General features: G+C 48.9%; 1 protein-coding gene across 2 annotated transcripts in view; it reads left to right on the forward strand.

Annotated features, from left to right (window-relative positions):
- The window catches only part of SYN3 (synapsin III), a 435,938-nt gene that overhangs the window by 406,208 nt on the left and 17,124 nt on the right, over positions 1-12,606 (forward strand). For both annotated transcript variants that reach the window (XM_084794231.1, XM_084794230.1), the window contains exons 9-10: positions 5,751-5,825; positions 10,879-10,981. In XM_084794231.1, the coding sequence (XP_084650357.1) occupies positions 5,751-5,825; positions 10,879-10,981 (178 nt within the window). The remainder of the gene's footprint in view (positions 1-5,750; positions 5,826-10,878; positions 10,982-12,606) is intronic.

The raw sequence follows: 12,606 nt of genomic DNA on the forward strand, positions 1-12,606 counted from the left end.
AAGCCTCCAAGATGACAATTATATCAGGCAAATAAAAGATACTTTAATAGTGTTCCTCACTTTGGAATGTTGCTGCTGGTTCCACTTCAAATGGTAAGACCCATCAGCCAAATGTTGGCCCTCTTGTCACCTTCATGTAGCACTGACTTTGGGCATAGCTCCATATCAGGAAACTTTAATAACTGACCATGGACAGTAGTACAGTCTGTCTGTATGTCCATGTGATTCTGTGTAGCATGGCTTTGCCTGAGAATCCTTTGGGCAAGCCAAGCTGTCACCTGCTTCTATAAAGAGGCCAAGTCAATCAAAGCTGTGGCTATTCGTAAATGCATCATCTGCCATGACTTTTCATCACATGGAATTGCCTAGGCCATCAGGAGAATGTATAGGGCCAGGTAGATACTGGGGCGATAGCTTAATGGGTAGAGTGCAAGCATAAGGATCAGAGTTCGGTTCCCAAGCACCCACCTAAAAAGATATGATGGTGCATACTTATAATCCCAGGCCTGGGAAGGATCCTGAGGCTCATTGACCAGCTAAGTTAACATAATTATCAAGTCTCGGGTCATAGTGAGAGAGTCTGTCTCAAAAACAAAGCTAATAGATTCTGATGCACAACACCAAGATTGACCTCTGGCTTCCACACTCCCGTGTGTGTGTGTGTGTGTGTGTGTGTGTGTGTGTGTGTGTGTGTGTGTTTATGAAGGTCTGGGGGTATTTCAATGATTAAAGCACTTGATTTCCAAGTATAAGAACCCGAGTTCAATCCCCAGATCCCACATAAAAAAATACCATGTGTGAGACCATGTATGGTAGTGTATGTCTTTAGCTCCAGTACTTGGGAGGGAGGCAGATCTCTGCAAGTTGGAGGCCAGCCATGTCTACATAGTGAGGCCCTGTCTTTAAAAAATGAAACAAAGCAAGCAAACAAACAAAAATAGCAGGTATGTTCATATGCTCTTTGTAATCCAAGCACTAGATAAGCAGAGACAGCAGGCTCTCTGGGACTCCCTGACCAGCCAGTTTATTCTTATTGGTGACCTCTAGGCCAATGAGAGTGAGACCTTGTTGCATAGGAGGTAGATGGTATTCTAAGGATGATACCCCAGGTTTTCCTCCATCCTCAACAGGTGCACACATGCACACACATAAATAAATAAATAAATAAATAAATAAATAAATAAATAAATAAATAATACTATTATAATAAAAGGCTGGGGATGATCTTAAGCTTTGAGACCCATGCAGTTGGTTGCAGATGTACAATCGTTGCCTAGGACTCTGGAAGAAACAAAGTCAGTTGATGGAGGAGGACATAGTCCTAGAAAAAAGATAAAGCCAGTCTTCAAGGGATAGTTCTGCCCCATTCTGTCAGTTAACCACCCTCTTCTTTCCCCCAGGGTAAGGCAGAGTAATTACTGTTTTCAGTTGTCCTCTCACATGTCTCAGGAATCAGATCTCCCACTCCTGTGTCATCTACGCTCATCCCAGCGAGGTGCTCCAGTGCATGCTTGAGGTACCACACAGGCATCGTTTTCCTCCTCCTTCATTGTAAGAATTTGCATTTGGCATTGGTGTCACCTTGCCCCAGTTTCTTTACAGAGGATTACCTCATTGCTGCATTCTTCAAGCTGAGTCTCTCTGGCCTGACAGCTCCAGTCTGTCATTGGCTACAGAGATTCCTGGACCCTCATTTGGTCCACATCCAAGGGATGGGGCTAATATCACACTTCAGCTGAGAATGTCCTCCCTGCTCATAGCTATTCAACCTCCTCTGGACCACATCCTGTTCCGCACGCAGGCCTTTCTGCTTGCTGCCACTGAGGTGTGACTGCCTTTAGATTCTCTCAGCATAGGCAACCAGAACATATAGATGCATATCTGCCCTCTCATATGCATGCATCCATAATTATTTTTCCATATGTCTGTCTGCGTGTATAGTACATTAAATGGAGTCACACTGTGTCTGGACTTTCATCCAGTACCATGCGGCTCACTTTTGCCTTCCCAGATTGCTTTGCTATACTTTCTATGTCTGACAATAAAAAGCTGGCCCCCACTGTCCATCACTCACTGAGCTATTTACTTGACTCTTATCCATGTAACCAGTTTCAGCCTGTGCCTACTGGCCCAGAGGGGAACAATTCTACCAACCACAGCATATGCTTATAGAAAGTATACCTTTTATTTACCTTCAGTCTTAATATCGTCACTCTCTGTACAAAGTTGCTCAGGCCAGAAGCTTTTCCTCCATCTCCAAGGTTGTACATTGGGTCTTTTATTTCCCCCAACACCCCAAATTCATATTGAAAGTCCATCCCTTCTTAAGTGGTAATCTTAGGAAGAAGATTCAAAGAGAGGATTATACCATCAAGGTAGAACCTTCCAGAAACCGTTCAATGCTTGTTCTAGTTCCATTCTCTTACTGTGTTAAAAAAAAAACCACTTTGAACAAAAGCAATTACAGGAAAAAGAATTTATTTCAGTTTCCATTCCATCACTAAGGGAAGTCGGGGCAGGGACTCAAGTATGAAATTGAAGCAGAGACCATGAAAGAAAGAAAGCTATTTGCTGCCTGACTGATAGACCCATCATTACTTAGCTTTCTATATGGCCCAGAACCACCTCTCTAGGGAATGGTGTCACCCACAGTGGGATGGGTCCTCCTGCGTTAATTAACAGTAAGACAGGCTCACAGGCCAGTCTGATCTAGTCAGTCTCTCAACTGAGATGCTTTTTTCTGATGATTCTAGGCTGTATCGAACTAACATTTAAAGCAGCATTCCTAGAAAGAAGAACTCAAAAGGACCCCTTCTTTCTTCCACTATATGAAGGGACAGTAAGAAGGCACAGTCTGAGAACTAGAAAATGGGCCCTCACCAAACACGCATCTTCAGGCATCTTGAGCTTGGCTATCCCAGCCTCTAGAACTACAAGAAATGAGTTGCTGTTTATAAACCACACCGTTCGTGGTCCTCTGTTACATCAACCAAGATAAATAAAGGCAATTATAGTACAGCCAGATGCTCTGACCGCTATCTTCATCCCATCCTTCATCCCACTGGCTGCATCCCATTCAAGTCAAGGATGAAGGGCAACCCTTCCATACATGTAGGATGAGCTCTGTGAGCTCTGTATGGAGAGTTGAGGCTTTGTAGAGTACAGCTTTGGGGGCATCTGCAGTTAAGAGAGAAGGATAATGCTGGTGCCAATCTCCTTCAGTTCTGTGAGGCTGATAGGAGCCGAGCCTTGTAAAGCCCTTGGACATACGTCTCAGATGCCCAAAGCAATCCTCAGCTCTGCGAGTCATTGTCCTTTTGGAAAGAGAGCAAACTGGCTTGAGTTCCTGTTGCTTCGGCTCTCGGAATGCCTTCTCTTCTTATCTCTTCTCACTGAAAGTACCAGTACATCCATCCCATTTGTGCTGAGATGTTGATGAGTCTATTCGCTCTCATTTGCAGCGGGCCCCACTGAGGTCATCCCTTTATTATTCCCACTTTTTACCAAGGAAAGAGTTAAAGACTGGGAGATGCTGCCTGTGGTATATTACTAGAAAATGCTAGAACCACATTGTTCATCAGTTCTTACCTTCTTTCACTACCAGCTCACTATGCTAAATGCTGTTCATTTGCCCAGACCCACCTCAATAGATACGTTGTGGGACCATATCCAGTGACTTTGGAATTGCTTTCGCTTCCATGGAGCTCATAGCCATCGCTAACTTACCAATGCCAGCCCGCTGTCTCAAAGGTAGTAAAGGCAGGAAGTGAGCGGAATAAAAAGTGTGTGGTTTTATCAGCCCCTCCCCCCTCCATAGACTGCCCCTGTGAGAATTGTCATCGTTTTTGTCAACTTGACACAAACATTAGGCATAGCTGAGAAGGAGGACTCTCAGTTGAGGAGTTGCCCCCATCAGATTGGCCATAGTGTTATGTCTATGAGGCATTTTCTTGATTATTAATTGATGGAGGAGGACCCAACCTCCAACCTACTGTAGGTGGGGCCAACTCTGGCCAGGTAGGCCTGTATAAGAAAGGTAACCGAACGTGAACCAGAGAACGAACTAATAAGCAGCATCTCCCATGATCTCTGCCTGAGTTTCTGCTCCCCAGATTCCTGCTTCAGCTCTTGCCTTGGATCTTCTCAGTGATGAGCTGTGTCTTGGTTACTGTTCTATTGCTGTGAAGAGATACCATTAAAAAAATAATAGAGCATTTAATTAGGGGGTGGGGAGCTGCTTGCAGGGCTCCAAACATGTCCTGGATTCTCCCCAGCATACAGCATCCCTCATCCTGTCAGTAGCTACTGGACACCTACTACATGTTGAGTCCCATTGGAATGGTGTGCCCAGGGGATGAAGGGAAACACTGCTTAGGGCTTCTCCTCTGTCAGGGCAGGTTAGATGAGCACTCCTGAGCAAAGTGCTGGGAGGGGAAGGGAGGGGAGAGGGAGAGGAGGGGGAGGGGAGGGGGAAGCAAGGCAGAGCAGTCCATATAAGTCCAGGAAGGTGCACTTCAAGGGAGCCACATTCAAATGAAGCCTGAAGGTCGAGGAAGGACTTAGGAAGGCAATGGTAGTAACAAAGGCTGCTGGTGCCAAGAGGGAAAGTGAGTGTGTAGGCTTCAAACCAGGGCGAGAGCCACGCATGGGCAAGCACTAAGAAGGAAGACAGCCATGACTGAGACAGAACAAAGTCCAAAAGAAAAGTCATTGAGAGGGGGCGACAAGGCAGGCAGAGATCACAAAGCCTTCTGAACTCCTCACCGTGGGAAAGTAATCACTTCCTCCCTAAGATCATTCTTCCTACATTTACACCTTTAACAATTCCAGAATCACCAGGCGGTACATTGCCCTAGTTTAGTTCTCAAGAACAAGAAGTCATGCATATGAGTCATGTTTCCGTTACTATAGCAAAATACGTGAGACAATCAACTTAAAATCAAGAAGGGTTTATTCAGGCTCACAGTTTCAGAGGTTCTGGCCCACAGTTACATGTCCCCATTGCTTTGGGCCTGTGGTAACATATTCATAGAGACTGCTCATGTCATGGTAGCCAGGAAGCCAAGAAAGAGACCAGAAGTACCAGGGTCCTTTCAAGGGCATGACTTAACTTCCTTTTCCAGGCATCACCTCCCAATAGCCTCATAAGATGCTAAGATTCAAGCCTTTACATATGAGATCTGGTGTGGAGACACTGTAGCACCAAAGTTTGTGACATTTTACCTGAGGTATCAACCTTTTAAAAATTTAATCTACGGGGCTGGAGAGATGGCTCAGCAGCTAAGAGAATTTTGTTGCTCTTGACAAGGACCGGGGTTTGGTTTCCAGCATCCACGTGGCAGCTAACAGCCTCTTCTGTAACTCCAGTTTCCATGTGTCTGATGGCTTCCTCTGGGCTCTGTGGGCATTGCACACACATGGTGCAGAGCATTCAAACAAAGCACTCATACGAAATAAAAATAAATAAACAAAAACCATCAGTAAATACAATTTAACCTTTAAATTTCAAAGACAAGTTTAGAAAACAATACATAACATCCAGGAATAAATAAACCAGGCACCGTTCATGAAGAAAATTACAGAAATGAAAATGAATTTGAGAGCAGAAATCCACAGAGCCAAAAATACTCACTATGTATAATTCGGGCCAGGTATTTGAAATGACATATCCTAACCACCAAAGCAAAGCGGGAAAGCAGATTAGTAACAGCATCTCTAATGTCCTCAACGTGTGGTTTGTTCTAACCCAGGAGAACCTCCATCTCTGGCAACTGGAAGGCCAATACAGGCTCTGCCATGTTGGAGCAGGTGGCCATGACAGAAAGGTAAGAGACAAAAGGGTGGGTGGGAAGCAACACCAGCATCCATGAGCATGCCCCCACCCGCAGAGCACTTCTCATCTTGCTTTCCTGTCTGGTCAGTGTCAATGTCAGGGTACCAGTCAAAATGACATTTGCAGATGGTAGGAGTTCAGAGAAGGGAAGTGGTTTGCCTCATGTTCCAGAGCTGAGTGTGGAACACTGAAGCCTTGGCTTCAAGTCTTCTGGGTCTTGCCTTGCTACCTCAGTAAGAGAGATAGGAGCCTTCACCAGTCCCCAGTTTTCTGCAGATAACTGGAAGAAAGCAGTTTCATTAAAACATAATACAAATGAAGGTGGGCCTTCCTCAGACTGAAGAGGGGAAAGCCAGTTCTCCTTAAATGGTGAGTGTTTCAGAGTGCACTGTAGCTGAGGGCCCGGCCTACAGGTCTTTCTCCCTTTAAGCATGACTGCGTTTGGCCTCCTCATTGAGGGAGGGTTGGGCACCTGCTCTCCACACCAGTCACCAGTAGTGGCCAGAACGTGTTTTCTAGGGTCACTAAACACTGAGAGCCTGCTGCACACCACAGTGCACTGAGCAGCAAAGAGGCCAAGGTAAAGTGCACTGAGCATTTCCTCTAGGGACTGTGGTGCAGCTGCCTCGCAGCATAGTACATCAGTTTGTGATTTGGGGATTTGTCAACTTTTGCTGATGAGAGCTCAAGAGGCATGCTTTCGGGAGAGACCCCCATCTTCACCCCTTCTATTGAAACCATGTCTTTCACGGCTGCGTTGGCTCTCCAACACTGTGTTCTCCAACACTGGTTCATAGCATCACCAGGCTTAAAGCCGCAGTGTCAAGACTGACAGAAAGAACGCCTCCTTCCCTGCCACGGAACCTACTCAGCTGCCTAGCCAGGTTTTGGGTCACATGATCCTCTCTGAGCCAATCACTGGCTGAGAAGGCTGTAGTGCTGCGTTTAACTAAACCTATGTCAAGTGTGTAGCAACAACGACTGAGTCTCAGGGAGGGACGTAATGCTGTATATTAAGAAGTCTTTATAAGCCAGGTGTGGTGGCACACGCCTTTCATCCCAGTACTCAAGGAGGCAGAGGCAGGCGGACTGCTGTGAGTTCGAGGCCAGCCTGGTCTACAATTCGAGTCCAGGACAGCCAAGGCTACATAGAGAAACCCCGTCCCAAAAAACCAAAGAAGAAAGAAGAGACGAGTAAGAGTAAGAATAAGAATAAGAAGGACAAGCTGAGTGTGGTGGCGCAGGCTATTAATCCCAGCACTCGGGAGGCAGAGGCAGGCAGATCACTGTGAGTTCGAGGCCAGCCTGGTCTACAAAGTGAGTCCAGGACAGCCAAGGCTACACAGAGAGACCCTGTCTTGAAAAACAAACCAAAAAAAAAAAAAGAATAAAAGGGGCAAGAGGAAAGGAAGAGAAAGAAGAGAAGAAGAGGAAAGAGAAGAGGAAGAGGAAGAAGAAGAAGAAGAAGAAGAAGAAGAAGAAGAAGAAGAAGAAGACATCTTTCGTAGGAGGGAAAGTAGTTGCCTCACTTATGTTAACAACAGCTAGCTTTCCCTTCTTCTCTAAGGAAGGAGACAGCTGCAGCCCAATACAGTAATGTTAGGACAACATGAGCCCTGAATACTTGCAATACAAAAAGCACCCAATGTCCTGAATACTTGCAGTGGGAACAAGGAGAAAGAGCACCCAGTGAAATTTAGGGAAGAAGAGGTCAGGGAGGACTTCCTGATGAAGGGGGATTCCAGAATTCCTTCCTAGAGAGTGAGTGGGAGCCTGAAGGAGCCAGCTTCTGCTCCACCTCAGCAACTATGTCCTAAGCGCTCACTGTGGGCTAGTTATAGAGCTGGGCCTTGGAGAACAGGGAGGCGGGGGAGAGGCATCAGCCCTGCCCATGTGGACCTTCCAGTTCAGGGGCTGTCATCTCAGGAAGCCAAATGAACCAAGGTGAATGCCCCAACCCTTCCAGCTAAGTTAACGGGCAATTCTGAACTTTGTCCAGCAGGAAGATGAACACAGCGATAGATGAGTCCGCATCTCACACACACACACACACACACACACACACACACACACACACACACACCTGCCAGGGTGGATATCTGCCCTTCTCAGCAAGCCTAGGTGGGAGGCTACAGCTTCTTCTTGGAACTTCCTTCTAACCAGCTAGTCTTGTGGAGGAGTTGTGCCAGGTGCCAGGCACACCTGTCCCCCAGGGAGCCTTCATGGACAGCTAGTGACCTCTTCTTCATGACTTTCCCCAGACTGGAAGTCCAACAGCCTCCATTGCCTCAGAAGTTTACCATGGAGGTCTCCACCATGCCACCGTCCTGCATGTGGGGCTGCTCCGTCTCAAATCACAAAGATGACTCCAAAATGAACCATCACAGGACAGGGTCTGTCTGCTCAGCCTGGCATGCACTGTCCTTCATGCAGTCAAGAGCCACACTCATGGCCTGGATGGAGCTCCCTGCTCCTACTCCTATAGTCTGAAAGTGCCTGGCCACCCTTACGCAGGCCCAGCCCCTCCATGGTTCATAGGCTCGCTGGGTTTCCTGACTCCTGGGCGATTTTCATGCATTTTGTCTAGTGCTAGTCTGCCTGGTTGAAAGGGAACCTTCTTCACATTTCCTGGCCCCTGGGGTGATACGCACAGATAACCTGGATGTTCGCCCTTTGAAAACAGCCTCTGGAGTCTGGTCGCCTCCAGCCATAAGTCTAGACTTCTATCTCTCACAGGAAGAACCTTGACTCAGGAGTGTCTCAGGCATAGTGTTCCTTGAGCGTCTTGTGTCCCATGAGTCAGCCACCAGCACCAAATACGGTAGCTCTGACACCCGGCCCCCAGAAGCCTCTCAAATGCTCCAAGAATGGAAGTTGTTGCCACGCGGGGCTGCGCATCAGTCAGAGTCTTGTAGGACGCATCAAGAGTAGGTAGAGATAGGTGGGTGTAGTGGCCCTGTAATCCTAGCACTCGGGTGGCTGAGGCAGGTGGATCTCTGTGAGTTTGTGGCCAGCTTGGTCTAAAGTGAGTCCAGGACAGCCAAGGCTACACAGAGAGACTCTGTCTTAGAAAAAAAAAAAACAGCAGCAAAAATAATAGGTAGAGGCTGAGTCCTGGTGCTGCTCATTTACCTGCACGTGGCCTTTATTGTCCTTGTATGTCCCAACCACAGGAAGAATCAGGGGAAACTGAGCCATCAGGAGGAAGAGGATCTCCCCAAATCACTAAGGAAATAACAGCAAGCATTCAGGCCACAGGCCGGGGAGACAGATCAGACCATAAAGCACTTGCTACACAAGCATGAGTTCGATTCCCAGATGCCCAAATTAAAAAAAAAAAAAGCCAGGCAGGTATGGCAGCATGTGGCTGTGACCTCAGCACCAGAGAGGCAGAGACAGGGGGAATCCTGCTGCTTGCCTGCCAGCCAGGCCCACACTGTTCAGTAAGTCTCATGTTCAGTGGGAGACCTTGTCTCAAAAAATGGGGTGAAAGGCTCCTAAGAAACAACACTGGCCGGGCAGTGGGGGGGCGGCACATGCCTTTAATCCCAGCACTCAAGAGGCAGAGGCAGGTAGGTGGATCTCTGTGAGTTCAAGGCCTGCCTGGTCTACAATGCGAGGCCAGGACAGCCAGGACTACACAGAGAAACCCTGTCTGGAAAAACCAAAAAAAAAAAAAAAAAAAAAAAAAAAAAAAAAGCAACAACACTCAGGCTTGCCTTTGGTTCTTGATGATCATACATACATATATGTGGTCTTAGCCAACACTCATGCACATGGGCTCGAACACACAAACTCCAGTTCCTTCATGCCAAGTAAAAACAGACACGTGACACTGTGGCAGGCTCCAAATGAGAGGGAGAGAAACTTGATTACAACCTGGCCACACACAGACTCTGGGGCTGGAAGCCACAATGTTATTTATTATTCTCTCTATGCCTCAGCTTTTTCATCTGAAAGATGAGCCCAGAGCTCCCTCCTTGATCAATTTGTGGTGAGATGAGAAGGAAAAAGGAGTCATCCTGCCGGGCACAGAATGGCACATAGTTGGCGTCCAGTGGGTGTGGCTCTTTTTTTCCCAGCATGCTCCTGGCTGTGGTTGGATGGGAGAACTAGGCTTGGGCTCCAGGTCTGGGATATCTAGATGAATCTGACTGTGACTGCCCTGCTGCCTAACTTCAGAGAGAGACCCTCTCTCTAGGCCTCAGTGGGCCCACGCGTGTTCTTAGAAATCTTCAGCTGCGTTCCCGCCTTATTCCAGGTCATACGGCCCAAACACACAAATAGATCTGAGAGCTGGAGTGTCCCGTGTGACCCTAGAGAGTGGGGGAAAGAACCAGGAACACTGACACAAAGTCCCCTTGACTCTCAAATCCAGTCCTCAAGGGAAGCCGAGTGCGAGCCCAGAAGATCTCCCCAGATACAACCAACCCCTTGTTGTAAGGTCAAAGTTCACAGCCCAGATCTGTCCCCAGCAAAGCAAACTGGCCCTGCAGCTGTCTGTCACTGGAACAGGAACAAAAGCAATTGGTCCAGAGGGCCAGGCCCCTAGGCAAGTCAGGAGCTGTCTGAAGGAGCTCCCCTGCCCGCCCCCCACCACCACCATGCCCTGGCTCCCAGAGAATGAGGTCCTTTGTCCCCCTACAGGCTCTTGTCTGGCTGGGGCCCTGAGCAGGGAGGACAGCCTGAAGGGATTTTTTAGAGCCCTTCCAGCAGCTTTCCCAAGGGAAAAGGGCTGCAGGGATGTCTGGGTATCTGGATGGCTCTGGGTGAGGGCGAGGCAAGCTTCCTACTGCTGCAGAGCCAAGGTCCTGGGGCAGCAAAAGGGGTGTGGCCACGAATCTCTGAGACCTCCCAATTCTCACTCCTTTTCTCCTTCATCCTGGCTCTCTTTCTCCCTGCCTCTTACCTTGAGATGCCCCACTCCCGCCCGCCCATCCCCCACTCCCCTCCTTGGTCTGCCTGCACTCTCCCATCTCCCCCTGGCCTCTGTCCTTGCATCTTGCCCCGCACGCTCGCTCACTGTCAGTCATCTGTTTCTGCAGGTACAGGCTCTGGGTGGACAGCTGCTCAGAAATGTTCGGCGGCTTAGACATCTGTGCTGTCAAGGCCGTCCACAGCAAGGATGGCAGAGATTATATCATCGAGGTAAGGAATAAAGCAGGAGAGGTCCAGACTGGACCACCTTCCCCGCCCCCAAAGCAGGAACAACTCTAAACTGAACCCCAGCATTGCAGCCATGGCCTGCTGCGTGAGTGCAGGGCGTAGGGAGACACCCCCACAGGTACTGCCCCCCCCCATCGTACTTCATGCACCCACCTCAGCTGTAGCAATGGTGGGGAGCCTTCCTGCTCAAGCATTCTGACTTCAGAGTTCAAACCTCGGGGTACATGTTTTTCCCAGCCCATCAAGGCCAAGAGTCCACAGTATTCTGTGCCACTGTCCTCATCGGTCAAACGCGTGAAGTGAGCACACTCCCCTTGCCACCGTGCAAGGGTCCCACCCTGATGTGATTTCAACAAGCGTGGGCCCCAGGAGATCTGAGGCACCATCTAGGACCCAGGAGATCCAGGATTTGCAGGCTGCAAGAGAAGGTGACAGAGCGTTGTTGAGCAAAGGGACACCTTTGTACAGAGCGCGGCTGGAGGGACCGACTCAACCACCAGATATAAGAGATGTTGCCAGATGGGCAGGCCCGTTCACCTCTCCATCCCATAATAGCCTCTTCCCTCTGCAACCCCTTCCGACACGCGTCAGGACTCTCCTATCCTTTCTTCTCCAGCTCCCAGCCTCCAACACTTCCACAGCTTTAACCCGAAACACCGCTGTGGCCTCAGGGCCCTCTCCTACCCTAGCTACCCATCTCCACAAGTCACGTGGGGTCCTTTCCGCTCACTTCTCCGCCCATAAGGGAAGAGTGAGCTAGCACCAGGCCAAGACACGTGAGGGGAGCCCTGTGGCCACCCCTCCTCTGCAGCTGCCTCTCCCACGAGTGTGGCCAACTAATGATAGGCACATGGCTGGGATTCCCACAGTAGCCAGCCAGTCGTCCAGTCCCTCGTGTCCGCCCCACTGCTCAGGGACCAACAGGCAAACAACACCAGGTGACTGAATGGGTGAGAGTATGGCATGGCGGAAGCGGTATACCACATCAAGGAGGGGGTTCCCAGGAGCCCAGGGCAACAGTCTCACTAGTCAGCTCACCAGAAAAGCAGAATGCTACCCCCAGGTGAGTGGCATCTCTTTGTAGGACCTCATCCTCGTCTCAAGTCGGGGACCACTTTCCCTCTAACACTTACCACAACAGAGGTGAGCTGAGGGTCACTTCACCTGGGACATCAGTAGTACCTGTCAAACCACCCAACATTGCTTTTACTAGGGCACTACACATGAATCTGGTTTGAGCACACACACACACACACACACACACACACACACACACACACACTTCTTCACTCTCAGCACCAGGCTCTAAACCAGATGAACAGTGCTTGGATGTGGCAAGAGACTAGGAGAGGGCTGCTATTCCGAGAACTAGAGAGCAGGAAAGATGGCTTATAGTCCAGAACTTTCACTGTTCTTGTGGAAGACCTAGGTTTGGTTCTCAGCATCCACATGGTGACCTGCAGCTGTGCAGAACATGCATGCACACACACACACACACACACACACACACACACACACACTTCTTCACTCTGGGCACCAGGCTCTAAACCAGATGAACAGTGCTTGGAGGTGGCAAGAGACTAGGAGAGGGCTGCTATTCCGAGAAC

The sequence above is a fragment of the Acomys minous genome (genome assembly GCF_964271855.1).
Source record: "Acomys minous genome assembly, chromosome: 9".
Lineage (NCBI taxonomy): Eukaryota > Metazoa > Chordata > Mammalia > Rodentia > Muridae > Acomys > Acomys minous.